This window comes from Capsicum annuum, chromosome 3 (assembly GCF_002878395.1).
Source record: "Capsicum annuum cultivar UCD-10X-F1 chromosome 3, UCD10Xv1.1, whole genome shotgun sequence".
In the NCBI taxonomy this organism is placed as follows: Eukaryota; Viridiplantae; Streptophyta; class Magnoliopsida; order Solanales; family Solanaceae; genus Capsicum; species Capsicum annuum.
In genome coordinates, this window is record NC_061113.1 from 266,727,093 (window position 1) to 266,743,367 (window position 16,275).

At 35.9% G+C, this 16,275-nt stretch overlaps 2 protein-coding genes and 1 non-coding gene across 4 annotated transcripts; 1 reads left to right on the forward strand and 2 right to left on the reverse strand.

The window, feature by feature from the left end:
* Positions 1–4,583: 4,583 nt before the first annotated feature.
* On the forward strand, positions 4,584–6,121 carry LOC107861850. Its single transcript, XR_007053989.1, has 2 exons — positions 4,584–5,253; positions 5,882–6,121. It is a non-coding gene; the product is annotated as an uncharacterized LOC107861850 (transcript).
* LOC107861849 (pentatricopeptide repeat-containing protein At2g30780) lies at positions 5,907–10,122 on the reverse strand. Of its 2 annotated transcripts, XR_007053988.1 has the most exons (5): positions 9,886–10,122; positions 8,715–9,096; positions 7,163–8,362; positions 7,030–7,080; positions 5,907–6,919 (listed from the first exon to the last, which is right to left on the reverse strand). XR_007053988.1 is itself a non-coding variant. In XM_047410114.1 (3 exons), the coding sequence occupies exons 2-3, from the start codon at positions 9,093–9,095 to the stop codon at positions 7,247–7,249; spliced, it is 1,497 nt and encodes a 498-aa protein (XP_047266070.1). In that variant the 5' UTR covers position 9,096; positions 9,886–10,047; the 3' UTR covers positions 5,907–7,246. The 2 variants fall into 2 exon arrangements, 1 of the variants encoding a protein (XP_047266070.1); XM_047410114.1 differs by having other exon boundaries at positions 5,907–8,362; positions 9,886–10,047.
* Positions 10,123–11,600: 1,478 nt separating this feature from the next.
* On the reverse strand, positions 11,601–15,799 carry LOC107861848 (D-glycerate 3-kinase, chloroplastic). Its single transcript, XM_016707224.2, has 12 exons — positions 15,431–15,799; positions 13,744–14,129; positions 13,537–13,616; positions 13,410–13,461; positions 13,290–13,331; positions 13,125–13,203; positions 13,011–13,042; positions 12,859–12,927; positions 12,546–12,620; positions 12,346–12,462; positions 12,212–12,262; positions 11,601–12,097 (listed from the first exon to the last, which is right to left on the reverse strand). The coding sequence occupies exons 1-12, from the start codon at positions 15,657–15,659 to the stop codon at positions 11,954–11,956; spliced, it is 1,356 nt and encodes a 451-aa protein (XP_016562710.1). The 5' UTR covers positions 15,660–15,799; the 3' UTR covers positions 11,601–11,953.
* Between the last annotated feature and the right edge of the window lie 476 nt (positions 15,800–16,275).

Below are 16,275 nucleotides of genomic sequence, written 5' to 3' on the forward strand. Positions count from 1 at the left end.
AATTTACAGGACTGAGGCTAGATTACTAGTGATACAGTGATTACAGAGATTTCTGAGATTACAGAGTTTTCTTATGCTCTGCACTTGTCTGAGGATGCAGAGTTTTGAGAATCGTGGCTCGATTGGAATTATCGCGAAACTGACACCAGCTCTAGACAACAGCTCTATTGTCGGGTATAAAAACCCCCAGAACTCGATAACATAAAAGTAAAACATAATCATGCTTGCATCATCACGATCATCCATTTATCATCACAATCATAAATTCATCAACACAAGCATTCAAGCATTTCTCCAAGTAATTAGGAGTCATAACATCCTTTCCCCCTAAAAAATCCTTAAGGAATCGCATCAAGCATTTAAGAAACATAAACCTCTATTCATCATCACAGTCACCAAAGGGCCGCTTTAAGCATCTCGAAATAATAATCATATAATAACATAGGAAAAATATGCTATTAGATCGTACTCCATTCAACAAGGTTTTTACCTCAACTATTTCATGCCTATATCAGTCTTGACATATGTTTGGGTATCACATGGCTTAGGGAAACTTCATAATATCATGTCATAACTTACTTGCTAACCACTTGGCATGTATTAAAAACTTAGCATATGTCAAAGGGCACATAATTGGGGAATTTACTACTATCACATCTCCACTTGTTCACTAAAGTCCTTCAACAAACACTAGACATGCATAGGTTCACACTTATTTGGGGATTTCACACTATCATGGTACAATTCATTAACTAGGGCATTTCGTGACACTCATAGTTCTCAAAGTCTTATACATGGAGGGGAGTGAATATAACAACATGACATACGTCCATCGACCTAGCTTCACGAACATTTCATCAACAACCATAACACATAACAATATCTTAAAAGTCATTATTTTCATAAGGGTGTAGCATGCATTTGTCATTAGATCACAATTTAACTACAATGCTTGATTTCTAGTCTCTTAGACATTTTATCGAACACCTCACGTGCACAACTTAGGCATAAGTATAATAACCCAACTACTCATCATGAACAACCAAATTTACATGTTTCCAACTCATGTATTATCATAGATTCATACAAACCACATAAATATCCCATCTTGGAGATCATTCAACATCAACAACAAGTACATAGTCCATTTACCACACAAATACCACATACTAAGGCCAAGACTTGATTCTTGTAAACAAGCATGAATCACAACTCACAAGAATCATTAAAAAATCATAAACATAAATCTTGGAGATTTAGGAAAGGGTACTTGAGCTTTTGGATGAAAGGGACCCAAGAATCAACATCTACATACCTTGGGGAAACTTCTTTCTTAAAGTTCTTAGAGAGATTCTTGATTTCTTGACTTCTCTTGATTTTTCTTAAAGAAGAAATAAGAGTTTTGATCTTGGAAATAAACCCTAATTTGATGTTTTGGATGAAGGAGAAGTTATGAGCTTTGATTTGGGGTGATTGGGTATTAAATAGGGTGAAAAATGACACAAAAATCCCTTTAAAACGGTGCTTCAGCGCTGTCTCGGACAATTCTGACGGTCAGAGTGACGGACCGTCACTCTGGTGACTAACCGTCACTCCCACCGTCATTTTTGGTCCATAAAAGGGCCTTAATGCTTCAATTTTGACGGCCAAAGTGACGGGCCGTCACTGACTTGACGGTCCGTCACTCTTGGACAGCTCGGATAGCTCTCAGTAAAACGGCCATAACTTCTTACTCCAAAATTGGATTTTGGTGAAATTGGTATCGTTGGAAATCTAATTCAATTATCTATCTGTTGGTAGGTTATGATCTCAAAAATTATTTGTATAATGGGAGATATGCTCGTTTGAAGTTGACTATGACAATGTCCTTCTAAAGAATTCAATCGGTAAGGGATGTTTTGATTCGCCTAATAGCTAGGACGTATTTAAGGCCTTAATACACATCAAAATTGATCATAAAACTACCAAATCACTACTATCGATTGGGATTCTCAGGGTATTACAGTAAAAAAAAGGGTGACAATGAAACTGATGAGCATGCGTAAAAACATGTTGTACTACCTGGTCTAACTGTTGTACAGACTGAGGGCATATTGATAAGGGGAACAACAAATCAAGAAATTGATGCATCAATAACACCAACACAAGATGCTGATAATTTTGTTGGTTGTTCATAAGAATTGGTGTTGTCAAAAGAATCTTAAGATATCTCATGGGAATCAATGGCTTTAGACTATGGTATCCAAAGAAAAACAATTTTATTCTTGGGGGCTATAAAAATGTTGACTATGTGGGTTACTTAATTGATTGGAGAAGCACCAAAGACACTAAGTAGAGAGCATTTTGAAAGGAATAGGTTAGACTTCGGGATGATTAAAATTTCATGAACTTCCCTCAATGATTGACTAGAATAACCATTTTTCTTCTTAATCTTATTATCTAAAATATTATTCGATCAGTCTTGCACATTTAGTTGTGTGTCCCAATTTCAAATTTTTGACTCTTCTAACCTAATTTTGTATTAGATTATGCAGAAAAATAGGTACAAACAAGCAATTGTGACCACAAAGTTTTTCTTATCAGGTATATTCTACACTGACATAAGCATAGGCCGTCTAAGTTGAAACAATTGAGCACACCTGTTCGATTTCACACACTTCATCCTCTCCTTGTCATATAAAACTGACGAATGGTTGACCAACTTTATGTGATTCTCTCCAAATGATTGTGTACAAATGTGTTTAATCCTACACCAGAAGTATCTTCTTCTCTCTCAACCAAAATATCAGTTTGTACCATGGATTTGCCAAGCTTGATCATCAATCACATGCAGCATATATTCTGAAGAATGAAAAGGTACATGCTCTCCCTTTTAGTTCCTAATTGGATCAAATCTTTTAGGATTTCTCAATCCTATTTTAGGTTTGACTTTTCAAACAACAATGGATGTTTTTGAACAGATGAATCATTTTGTTCTACCTGGTTCAATAAGGAGGGCTAACACTCATTGCAAAAAAAACTAATTTAGCTGAGATAAATTTTGAACTTGAAGCTGCACAAGACAGTCATGAAGTGGAATAAGTGGTCCTTCAGTCTTGGATCATGACTTTGAAGCTTGACCTTGATTGAGAGAGGGATGAAAATATTAAAGTCATTCGTCAATTGACACAGTTGATATCGCCTGTTCCTCCTTTCTCATCACTATTCCTACCCTCAGTCATGTCCCACTTTTATACCATATTTTTTAAATGCTCAGTTGTTTTGCTTTGTTCAGTACTAGCTTAGGTTTAATGTGGAACATGCTCTGACAGTTAAATGGAATGGTTATCTCTGCTAAATTGACTCATGTTTTTGTTCTCTTTAATACATTATTATGTTGGCTCAAGTCTTTGTCTGATTGTTTTGGTGATAGCCCCAGTGGCCATGAATAGCATAACTAATCACTTTGGCTAGTATATGATTACGTTGAAATAGTTTTTCGATGATTCCAAAAGGGGAAAGATAAGAGGGTTGGGCAATGTTTATCACCCATTGACTAACTTGTTTCATTCTAGTATTTTATACTTTAGTGCCTACAGGTGAAGATGGTTGAATGCACAAAGACAAGAGGTTTGTCATCATCAAAAAGGGAAATTTGTTGGGTACTATGTAGTTTTGATGATTGACAAACTGATACATGAATGAAACATGTTACTTGAGCTGATCCAGGCATAGGAAAACAGATTTTCAGTTTCACTGATAGATACAGACAAGATTGCTTAAAGACAGGAACGAATAAGCAAGCTTAATTCTGATATACTCAAGTTACTGATCATGTGGGGAATATAACAAGTTGAATTTGATTCAAATACTTAATGATAAAGGAAAGCAAGTTGAGTTGAAAAAGGAGTCCGTGAAGAAGGAGTTTCACTTCTAAGTATATCTTGAAGAGTCCTATGTGTGGGAGGAGAAAGATTCTGATAAATTAACATACGCTGATTTAAAGAGTTGGAGTTTTACTACAACACTAAGGAGACAAGAGTTGAAATTGAATGAGTCTCACTTGAAGTAGAACTCTATGCAATGAGAGTTCTAATTAAAGGAGGAATTTGAAATAAAAAATGTCTCTTTGAAGAGCTGTGCTTAAATAGAAGATGCATCAGTCAGAATAATCTACGCACTTACAAAGCAGAAAAGCACAATCGACAGATTGACTTCACGAAGTGCTACTCAATCACTGAAGAAACACATTGAAGAACCTGGTCTAAGTATAGAATCCAGCTAAGAGTTTTAGTATTAATTTTTAGAGTTGTTCATTGTGTTTGAACTATTGATGTAATATTAGTTTCAGTGTGTTATAAACTGAACTAAGAGCTAGTCTTCGAGTTGGTGTAAACTCAGATACTTTGAGAACGCATACCTTGGGAGGTGTGTGTAGTTAAGAATTAAAGTTTATAATTCCTAGTCGTTGAGTTAAAGGAATTAGAGTTTATAATTCCTATTTGTTGTTTACAAGAATTTTGTAATCAGTCGTTGTTGAGGCTCAGAGTTATTTAGTGAAATTGGGGTTAAATCCTGTAGAGGTGTAGGTCGTGATTTTTTACACTTTTTGAGCCGGGTGTTTTCCATGTAAAAATCGTTGTGTTCTTTACTTTCTGTTTTACTGCTTCCTTAGAACACGTCAGGTAATCCGTTCCATCAATAGGCAATAGTTAAGCGAAAATAAGATAATCAGTAGGCATAAATTCGTAATACAAAGGTATGTTATTGTAGTTTTTATCAATATTGAGTGTAAACCATTCCTCACTCGTGATTCCCGAGTAAGTTGAAACCTTAACTATGTCGAGTGGAAATGAGAACGATATCTACATTGGCCAATTATGAGAAGACGAGTAGATTTATCCTTGCAAATATTTTTGTGAATATAATATATGAAAATGATCAACCATAAATTTTTAACTAGTGCCAGCTGTTTGATAAGGATATATTAAATAGAGACGTATCATGTGTCTTGATAAGCTACAAGGACTTTTGAGTTATCTTTACAAAGTGAGCTTGTATTATAAGCCATACACTGGAAGTGTTTTTTTTGGTCAAGCTATAAACCAAAAGCTCTCTTACCCTTGTTGAATAATTATAAAATTAGTATTACTACTTTCTTAAAGTGCAAGGCTAGAAAAAAAGTAGAAACATGGATGCACCTCAATATCAAGAGATGTCTTACGTTGATCATGTGAAACGTCGTCACGAGGAAAAAGGATGCCTTTATGCTTGGTTCGTACTTTTTTCTTAACTTTTTCACATCTGTGTTTTCTGGGGGAAGAATCAAAATGTTTCCTAATCTGCTTCCTCAGTTTGTCATATAAGGGAGTTAAAGTTTGCATTTACAAGATTTAGAAATCGAATGCTCTCGTCTCAATTTAAGTGTTCTTGCTCTACCTTCTTTTTAGTCTATGTAAGTTTTTCCATTCCAACCTCCTACGTTTTTTAGACTCGTCTAAGTTTTTCCATTCCAACCTCCTACGTGACAAATTTGAGAGCATAAGATTTTAAAAATGACATAGACGGTCAAACTAAAACACTTGGGACGGAATAAGTAGTGGTATAAAGGTTTTTAGTGAACCTATACCTTTTGGTTTTGTTACGTCTCTTGCTTTGGCTAGGATTCGAAAGGGCATGTTTTGACCTTATTTTGCTTGGATCCTCAAATATTGCAGGCAGGAAAGGGGTGTGTTTGTTTGTGTTGGTGGGAACGGCGATCTTTTTTTCTATTCTTTTTTCCTCGATATGTAGTTTTACTAGCCTAAAAAATCCTTGATGTCCAACTATATATAGTAAAATCCATTCTATTATCAACAGAGTATGGATACTAACACAGATTTACTTGACTGGATGATTGCAGTTTGTTCGCAGCGTGTTGCTGCTTCTGTTGCTTCGAGGCCTGCGAATGCTGTCTGGACATGCTCTGCTGCTGTTGATGTCCCTCCTAGACATGCCAAGCCAACCCTATGTATGTTGCTCTATGTTAGCAGCAAAGCTGAAATTGGATTTGTTCCCCTGTTTTTCTACTCTTTTGTTTCTTCTGTTACCTCCCACTGTATATTTCAAACTGTGAAGTTGAATAAACTTGTTATGTAATGAATTCCTTGCTTCCCTGTTTGTTATTCTCCACTGTAAATCTTCTTACTTATCAACGCTTTGTGCGGTTTAAAAGCTCAATAATGTCTTAAGTAGTAACTGGATCGTCAACAAATTGCAAGAATAATAATGGCTTTAATGCTCATAAGTGAGGGAAGACGTTTTCTCCATTTTGATGAAGAATGTTTTCCGTGGAACATGAGCTCTCTCATACCAAACTCACAAAAGCTGCTCTCATGTTATTAAAAAGTAGACAAATAGCTAGAACAAAAAAGCTAAAAGATACAGCAAATACAGTTCCATTTTGGACATTGCACCAAATATAAGTTATTAACAGTCAAAAGAAAGTTAATTAAACAACAAAAATAATCAACATTTTCACCTTTACATATGGCTTGATTTGCAGTATTAAACTTGAACATACAACTGAGGACACGCTCAGGGGGAAAGAATATGCTTGTGAGGGTCTAAATTTAACAAAGTAACTGGAGCCAAAATTTTTGTTCAAATATTTTACCTTCACATATGGCTTAATTTACAATAATGCATTTGAATGTACAATTGAAGAGATCCTCAGCAGAAAATGATGCTTGCAAGGGTCCCCAATCTTTGCATAATAATCTAAGGATCAAAGTTAACTCCGTAACTGCAGAATTATCTTACCAACCTGAGTATGGGATTTCTCCCTTCATCAATATCAATGAGAAGAACATGCTCCGGATCCGAGCCACTAGGTCCTTCTGAGTAGTGTAGGAAGGTAAGCCTTGTATGCTGGCAAATAGCGGGATACAAAGTCCAACACCTGCGAAAAGCGGAACAAAAAAGAGAAATATTGGAAAAAAATTCCTCTGAAGCGCTAAGTGGTGGATTCTTCTATCTTTTTTTAGAGAAAGAATAAATATGAATTTCCACCTCCTCAGCAGACATCTCAGGCTTCCCGTCAGCCCTCATTGCTATTTCCACCTGAGAAGATCCGACTATACAATTTAATAAATAGTACAAGGATAAATATGGAGGAAAATGCAGATGGTATCACATAACGAACCAGCAAACGCCATTGGTAGACATCGTAATTGGTTAGCCGTCATAGAACGATGATGAAACGAAATCAAAATTTGAACAACCACCTTCATCCATTCATAGGAATTCCATATCCATGCTTGCACATCATACCCAAGACTTGATGAAGTTTATCCTTTTCCCCACAAGTTGTGTAGGCTTTAAGTAATATCCAAAACGTTTTCTTTGAGATGTCCAAATTTACGTTATCCATCTCGTTAAGAACTCTCTCCATTTCAATGAGTCGCCTTTGTGATGCATACATAACCATCTTGCAGTGGTAAAGGGACCTGCATATTTTCCAACCAGCACATTCTGCACGGCTAACAAAATTAGCAAGTTTGTCCACTGAGTTGTTTCGGAAGTAACTTGAAATGATGCAACGCATAACACCAACTCTAGTGACAGATGTGTTACGCTCAAATGCCTCATTTATCGAATTTTCCATCTCGTCTAATAAATCCTCCTTTGCATACAAACGTATCAAAATGACATTCAGCCAAGGCCTGTAATCATCTTTAGGAATCAACCTCATCAATTCCTCAATCTTTTGAACTTTATTTACGTCAGAACTTTTACTGTAAGCACATATCATCGATCGAATTAATGGGATTCCATACTGATCAACATGACCTTTGGCAAGCTCATAGACTTCTTCCATCTTATCCAACTTACCATAATTTGCATATCCTCGAAGCATCAACAAATGGGTAGCAAGATCAGGCTTTATACTTCCTGCCTTCATGATTCTATAAGTTTTCTCCATATCATCCCACATCCACGCTGTGATATACCCAGCAATTAAAGAGTTGTACGTACTAACATTTGGGCAGATATTTAAATCATTTATTTCCCGTAAGGTTGCCTCCATGTGATCTGTCAGCATTAATCTTCCAAACACCGAGATAAGTATGTTGTATGTGACAATAGTTGGAGTACATGTTGCTTCCCTCTTCAAGTCCCGAAATATGGATTGACACTTCACAGCCAGACCGTTGAACATATATGCACTCATAAGGGCATTATATAACGAGGTCGACTTAAGTTGCTTGTTGGAAGCCTCCTTGAATAGTTCGGCTGCAAGATCGACATTCTTTAACCTTCCAGCCACAACAATAGCTTTGGAATACTCCTCAGCTTTCATGGGAGTCCAGTAATCGAGTTTTCTTCTTCTCCAGTCAAAAGCCTGATAGAAAAGTCAGAATGTGTTACTTCGTCAATGAGGAAATATGGCAGTCGTCATACACTTAACATGTGCTCTAAAGTTAAGGGAATTGAATAGAAATTACTTAATACGGTAAAGGTATACAAGATCGTACAATTTATTTATCGTACTTTTATGTACAAAGATCAAACTAGGTATGTTGTTGTTATGTACAAAGATTAGTGGTTAGCAGACTGTTTCTAACTGAAATAATCATTGTCCGGCATACAAAATAATAGTCAAGTCAGCTATCGCAAAAAAAAGGAAAATTTCAGTTAATGAGGATGCTATTGTATGTAGAGACATAGCATATTACATAGAGAAAGAAAATCACCTGGAGTGCTAATCGGGGCGAAGATTTTAGCTGGTTTAATAGCTCAACAACAGCAGAACCATCTGCATACCTCCTAAACAACGAAACCCCTCTATCCGCTAATATTTCCTCTATCTTTCCAGCATCACCACTGTAGGTTAGCAACTCATCCTTTAAATGTGAAACCCTTTCTTTCATATCCTGTTTGACCAACGAATCAGCGTGACTCCACCTGTCCGCAAACAAAGCAAATACCTGTGGCCAGGCGGGTGGAGAAGAATGTGCCTCGCCTGCTACTCCTCGTGCAATTGAGGGTGGAGGTTTTGTATAATGTTCACAAGATCTTCCAAGAATTGCTTCTCCCATCTGGGAACCCTCCGGGATTCTCCATACCCTCTTCATCCTTCACAAATAGGTAAAGCGGTACCCTAATATTATATATTTCTACTCTCTCTTATACTACAATATATAAAGCAATCAAATTTAAAAACTTAAGCACCAAAATTGCACCCGAGGTGTGGGACTAGCCTAGTGGTTCAATGAAGTTGGGATGAGCACCATGAGGTCTCAGGTTCAATTCCCAATGGGTGATTTATTCCCATCTGTTCTAGCCTTGGCGGGCAGAGTTACCTGGTATCTATTGCTGGTGGGAGGTGACAGGTCTCACGTGGATTTAGTCGAGGTGCGGGCAAGCTGGCCCGAACACCACGGTTATAAAAAAAAAAAAACTGCAGAATGTAGAAGTTTTCACTTGTTTAAAGAAACATATCAAACACTTAGGATACAAAAAATATTTTTCCTAAAGAGCTAAAGTAGCCAATTCTTGAGAAAAATAGGTGTAAACAGAAGCTTCAGGTGAGATAAGACTTGTAATATTTTTAAATACAGAGATGAGAAAGAAACAACAGCAGCAACAAGTTGAGAAATGGTACATACAGAACACACACACAAAGAAAAAAAAAGAAACAAATTGTGTGCTATTCATTCTTTTTTTCCGGTCTTAAGCTTTAATTTTTGCATATCCCAAAAGGAAGGAATTCCAAAATCAAGAAATTTCTAAAGAAAATCCAATAGATCTGGCAACTCAATCTAGCCTAGTCCATAGAATAATCGAATTGGGTCTTTTTCCATTTTAAGTTAAACAGAATTAACTGAAAAAGAAGAAAGGTAATACTAACAAAAAATCACATACCTTTATGGTGTAATTTATACTGCGACGAGACCCCAAAACTTTTGAAATCAAACCCGATGCTTACTGTTTGTGAGACGTAAGGTTTTTTTGAGACCTGAGAATAATAGCCAAGCAGTCGTGAACACAGAAGAGGAAATTAGGGTTGATGGTAAATTGGGGATCAAAGGAAGACACGTGGCAACTGTTCAGCTAATGGGGACAGAGATAGGCGGTGGAGATTTAATAGAGCTTGTAACTGATACAGTGAACGAAAGGCCCACATCTAATCATTTAATAAACAATCAAACAGTACAGATTAATCCAAAAGTATATTTAATAGAGTTGGATTTTACCATAATGATCATTACAGGTGGTGCTCGAAACTTTCACGGCGATTTATTTCTATTAGTTTCCAATCCAGTTCATCAATTGTAATAGTTAGTTGTATTGAACTCGAATTAGTAATAAAATTTCCTTTTGCTATTTCAATTTCTCTTTCGTTTTCGTAGTACATAACACGAGATACTATTAATCATAGAAATTAATAGGAGAATGTCAACACCAACGAGCAAGGGGAAAAAATGATTTGAGTTTTATATTGATAAAACTATGTGATTTAACAAATATAAACTTTTAATTATTTTATTTAACTTAAATTTCAATTAATTATAATTCATAACATATCTTATCAGTTAAATACTATTCATAGTTTATCGTCTCCTTCCCCGGCTAATTTTGAAAGTTTCACTCTTATATTTAATAAATACTAGATACACCGGTCCCAATATATATTACTCTTTGGCTAAGATAAAAATTGGAGAGTCTAACCAAATTTTTTATATCTTTTTGAGTTGTTTATTATTATAGTTTATATTAATAATTTATATTATTTTCTCTTCATAGTACTCCCTCCGTCCATCTTTAGTAAACTATACACCTTTTGGTTTTGTGGACTAGAAAATGGAAAGATTGATGTCACTAGTGATACCTGGCATCTTAGCTATTTAAGTACGTAGATGTTAATTTATTTATTTATTTTGAAGCAAAAACTGATAGTTTTAAGAAGAAAGTGACAGATTTATTTAAAAGCTTAAACAGAGCGTTTAAGTGGTGAGATTTCGTATAATCGACTCTAACTTGGGAACTGAGGCGTGGCTTTTGTTTTGGTCTGTTTAACACAATATGGCTATGAAGACAAATTTACTTGGCTGGATGATTGCAGCTTGTTCCATTGGCCGTGGCAAATTGCTTCCGTGATTGTCTTTCTTTCTCCACTCTGAAATAATTTATAATTGTGAACGCTATACGTTTGATTAAACTTATACATAGGTAACAAGTAATTGGTATTGTCCAAGGAACATGAGGAACCATCACATTGGCTACTCCTTTCAGCAATGATAAAGCATAAACTAGGTGTGCACCAACCAAATTCAACAGCGTTTTGATGAAAATCTTTTAATACTACATGGTAATAAAAATAATAATAATAATGTCCAAGTAGTAATTGGATCGTCAACAATTGCAAGAAGAATAAGTTTCCGCTAAATCATTTTCTCCATTTTGATGGAAAAAGTTTTCCATGGAACATGAACACTGTGCCATTCCAAACACACCAGAGCTGCTCAATATAGTTAGAATAAAAAATTTGGATGCTCGGTTAAGCTCAGGCATATTTGCATCAAATATAAGTTATTAGCAGTGAAGGATTATGGTAAAATGATAGGCTCAAGGAACACTAAGTCAAAAGAAAGTCAGTTGAACAACAAAATAATAGACATTGTTACCTTCACATATGGCTTGATTTACACTATTAAATTTCAAATTACAACTGAGAACACATTCGGATGGAAAGAACGGTTGTGAGGGTCTAATCTTTGCACAAAAATCGGTCGAGGATCTAAATTTAACAAAGTAACTCCAGCAAAATTTTGCTCAAACATTTTACCTTCACATGTGGCTTAATATACAATAGTACATTTGAATGTACGATTGAAGAGACTCTCAGGAGGATATGATGCTTGCAAGGGTCCCCAATCGTTGCTTAATAATCTATCAAGGATCAAAGTTAACTCCATAACTGCAGATTTACCTAGCAACCAAGGATGGGATTTCTCCCTTCATCGATATCAATGAGAAGAACATGCTCGGGATCTGACCCACTAGGTCCTTCTGAGTATAGTGTAGGAAGGTAAGCCTTGTATGCTGGCAAGTAGCGGGATACAAAGTCCAACACCTGTGAAAAGAGGAACAAAAAAGAGATATATTGGAAAGCGTTCGTCTGAAGCGCTAAGTGATGGATTCTTATTTCTTTATTTTTTTGGACAAAGAAAAAAATATAGATTTGCACCTCCTCATCAGACATCCCAGGGTTCCCGTCAGCCCTCATTGCAATTTCCGCCTGGGAACATCCAACTACATTATTTAATAAATAGCACAAGAACTAATAGGGAGGAAAGGTGCAGATGATATCACATAATGAACCTGCAAACGCCATTTGTAGACATAACTAGGGTCTTGGATCTTGATGACAACCCATGATTTGACATACTTATGCCATGCATCATAATAAGCTTCTAAGTTCTTGTTGACCGTCTCTAGCTGCAGTTTTGAAAGTTTCAATGATCCAAGAAGATAGATCAAATAGAAAGCAAAAGCATCCAGAGAGAGTCAAGTATTTGAACCTGTGGATCAACAGCTTTGACAACTTCAGGTGGAAGGGGTTTGAAACCAAGCATCCAACCTTCAAACAGAACTACCTAATATCCAAAGTACTGACAATGACATGAGACAATCTCACCATTTCGCCTTGAGTTAGATCTATGAGAAAAATTGTGTTTTTACAAGAATGAAACCATGATGCCGATTCACTTTTAAGTCAATTTAGAATTTTAACTTTGTGGAAATGATGGAATTGACGTCACCCTTTGAATCATTAAACATTGGCTGAACAGAAATCCACTGAATTGCCAGGTCTAAATAAAAACAACTTCGTACCGGTAGAGGCCCTTCGACCTCTGGCCATGTGGAGTGATCAGCTCGGTCACCTCTACCACTGTAAGCAGACTGGAAATATAGTTTCAAATTTAGTAACACAGAATATCGATAACCCACTGAGACTTAAATCTTTACTAGTCACTATTACTTACTTTATCATATCTAGGAAGATTCATCTTCACACCTGGATGGAGTTGAATATTAGTTAAGCGTATAGATGCAGCATCTAAATGAAAAAGTAGCACAAGCTAAAAAGGTGAATTCACCTTCTTTTGTCAATTTACTTAGCTCTGTCAGTGTCTCAATAGAGAATGGAAGATCATGGCTTCCAGCATTTCCGCGAAACTGAAGTAAGAAAGTGAAATTTTTTATATATTTTGTTTTTATTTTTCATTTTTTGACAAAAAGAAAGTGAAATTGTCATTTTCTACCTCCAAAAGCAAGTTCCCTGGGTTGCTGTCTCTTAGTTTCGCCTAAAACCACAGAATGTGTCAGCGTTGGTGATAAAACACACACGGAAACTAGCAAGCAGCAAACTCATGAAACATTACCTGTTCTTCTGCCGTTAAGTAAAAATCATCAATGGATACTGTAGCAGCTTTCCTGATTTACAAGTGTGAGCATAATTTTGGTTATTTCTGAACCACAGAGGAATCAAAATGTCATGAAGCAACTTACCTCCCTGTGATTTTAAAAAGATATTCTAATGCGAATACTAGCGTTGTCTTTCCACATCCTTGAGGTGCACTGAAGCCAATCTACATGCCAATAACATACCTTATCTTAGTGAGTTTATGTCTAACTTTTCTAATCAAACCATCATGATATTGACCCTCAATGGAATCATACACACAAGAACCAAGTGAGTGATAAAAATGTGTATACCACCAATGGAGGGATTTCTTCTTCTTCTTTGAACTTGGAACTATGCTGCGAGATTTCCTGTTCACACCACAAGAAGACAGGAATATAGTAGTGGTAGATTCGAATTTTTTGGGCCTCGTTGAGAGCCAACTGGTTGAGCCGAAACAATCTACAAAGCCGTAATCCATACTCTATCCAGTTGTCAATGGACTCAGCCACCTTTTCTGGTGTCAGACCTATCTTACTGATTAGGGGACCTGAGACTATGAATTCATAAAGATCATCCACAGCAGAAACTTGTGCTCGTTCTTTTGGAGACACAGCATTCAATGGACCTTGCGTCCTTCCATTGGGGGAAAAATTATCACAAGAAGCAGATTTATCATGCATCCTTGAATATCCACTGCCTGCACCACCAAGATCAGCTGTGAATTAATGCAAAAGGGCAAAAAATCATGGCAGGGCAGCTTTTTAGCAGATGTTATATTAATGGTCATCAACAGACATAAAAATCAACTATATAGATTACAAGAAGTACAAAGCAAGATCCACCAAATACAGTCAGCTATTCATCTTTTAATGATTCACTATTTAGCAAAACTTGCATCTAGGCATACGCCTACAGAAACCATTTATCCCCATGGTAAAGGTTTGTGATCGTCTTTCTTCTCATATATTAAAAATTGGATTTCCAAAGCCTATCACAAATTTGGTTTATAGATTTGAAATTAGACGAATAACCTTCATTAAAAGTTGATTCCATTCATCAATAACAAAATAGCCAGTGTGTTCCCACAAGTAGGGTCTGGAGAGGTTAGAGGGTATGCAGACCTTACCCCTACCTCCGGAGATAGAGAGGTTATTCCGGAAAGAACCTTGGCTCAAGTAACACATAACAAGACAGTTTGAAACAGACAATATAGAAGTAGAACAAGGCATAACAAATAAGACATAAGAAGTAATAGAAACAAATCATACAGAGCAGAATAATGTGATAAACGAAGCACAAGAAGCAACAGCTAGTAGCAGTAATCGAAGAACAAGAAACTATAAAAGTAATGCTAATATTATCTACCCATCAAGCCTATCCATTAGGGAAGCGAGACAATCCTTAACTACCTTCTATCCTTGCAATTCACGACCTCCATATCCTCAAAGTTGATTTCTTTCAAAAAAAAAATTTAAAAAGAAAAGAATAGCCTTCAGAATTTTACTTAATCACTTCCAGCTTTCAACTCCAAAACTTTACTCCTTACTCTCCAACCAAGCTAGGTTTTAACCTGTTCAACCAAGTCAGGAAATATTTCCAGTCGTCCCAGGAAAAGGAAAACATTGTAGCAAATGCAAAATCGATCAACTATATAACAAGGAGGTAATATTAGTAGCTCAGCTAATTAGCTATCTGAACTTTCACCTTATTGTTGAGAGTTCGACTCCCATCCTGTAATCCCCTCCCTAGTTTCTCCATCCCCTAACCCCAAATTTTTTTCTTTGAAAAAAACTACTATAAACAGGCAGAAAGCACTTATGTGCAAGAACAACTAATTATTAGCCATTCTAACAAGAATCTTGTGAAAAGAGCTCAGACCCACTTCGAATTATACACGTAACAGTGAACATGGAAACCCATAAATACTTTTATGTATACAAATTATAGCAGACAGCCAAATTACAAAGAGAAAAACACAATTGAAAAGAAAAGAAGAACCTGAAGAATTGGGGAGCATGTGAGAAGAGAAAGGAGGAGGCTTTGATTTTGCATTTTCAGAAGAGGGAGACGACCCGAATTTACAGCATTTGATATGGCCGCAATTGGAAACATTATTATTATTATTAAAATCATAAAAAGAATGCCGAAAACGTAAAGAATAGGATGATGATGATGACGTGGAAGAAGCTGACAGCTGCCATGGCGATAATATATTCAATCCCGCCATTGTCGGCTCTCTCTCTCTCTTTCACATACGCACACAGTGTGAGTGAGTGAGGGTAATGTGTGTTGCAGCTTTTTGTGGATCAAGAATTTGAGGAGAAGTTGATACGTTTACTTAAAAAAACGTTCGGTTAAGGTTTGGCCAAGAGGAATATCAACTTTCTGCCATGCTGGATTTTTATTTTTTTTAAAAAAAATAAATAAAGTATTTATATTAGAAGAAAAAATGGGGACAAAAAGAATAAAAATGGAGTAGTAGTCCCAGCTTCAGTTTTAGTTGTGATATTTCGTTTTTCGAGGATCAATTTGAGTGATTTTTAAAGTTGTATTAGATCAAATTAAATTAATTTTTTAAAGCTAAAATTTAGATATTCAAAAATTATTACGAAATATAATTTTTCTTATATCAATATGATAAAAACTACATATTAAAATGTTAGTCATAATTTCTATCATTTGAGTCTTTAACAAAACGGAAGAAGTGCTAATAACAACAACTTTAAAATGTATTCATTTTGCACGATTATAATGGTATGTTGTTATTATTAGTATTCCTGATTCATTTTGTGCCAAACTTACTTAATTTTTTGTGGTAAATTCAAACACAAAGTTATTTAAAA

Bases quoted from the DNA above. Each gene is read 5' to 3' on its own strand.
- LOC107861849 (XM_047410114.1), bottom strand. From the start codon at position 9,095: ATGAAGAGGGTATGGAGAATCCCGGAGGGTTCCCAGATGGGAGAAGCA. The intron at 8,363-8,714 runs GTGATTTTCTTT...CTTTTCTATCAG, and splicing joins CGCCCCGATTAGCACTCCAG to GCTTTTGACTGGAGAAGAAG.
- LOC107861848 (XM_016707224.2), bottom strand. From the start codon at position 15,659: ATGGCGGGATTGAATATATTATCGCCATGGCAGCTGTCAGCTTCTTCC. The intron at 13,204-13,289 runs GTAGAAAATGAC...TTCTTACTTCAG, and splicing joins CAGGGAACTTGCTTTTGGAG to TTTCGCGGAAATGCTGGAAG. The intron at 12,621-12,858 runs GTACGAAGTTGT...TTTGGATATTAG, and splicing joins AGGTCGAAGGGCCTCTACCG to GTAGTTCTGTTTGAAGGTTG.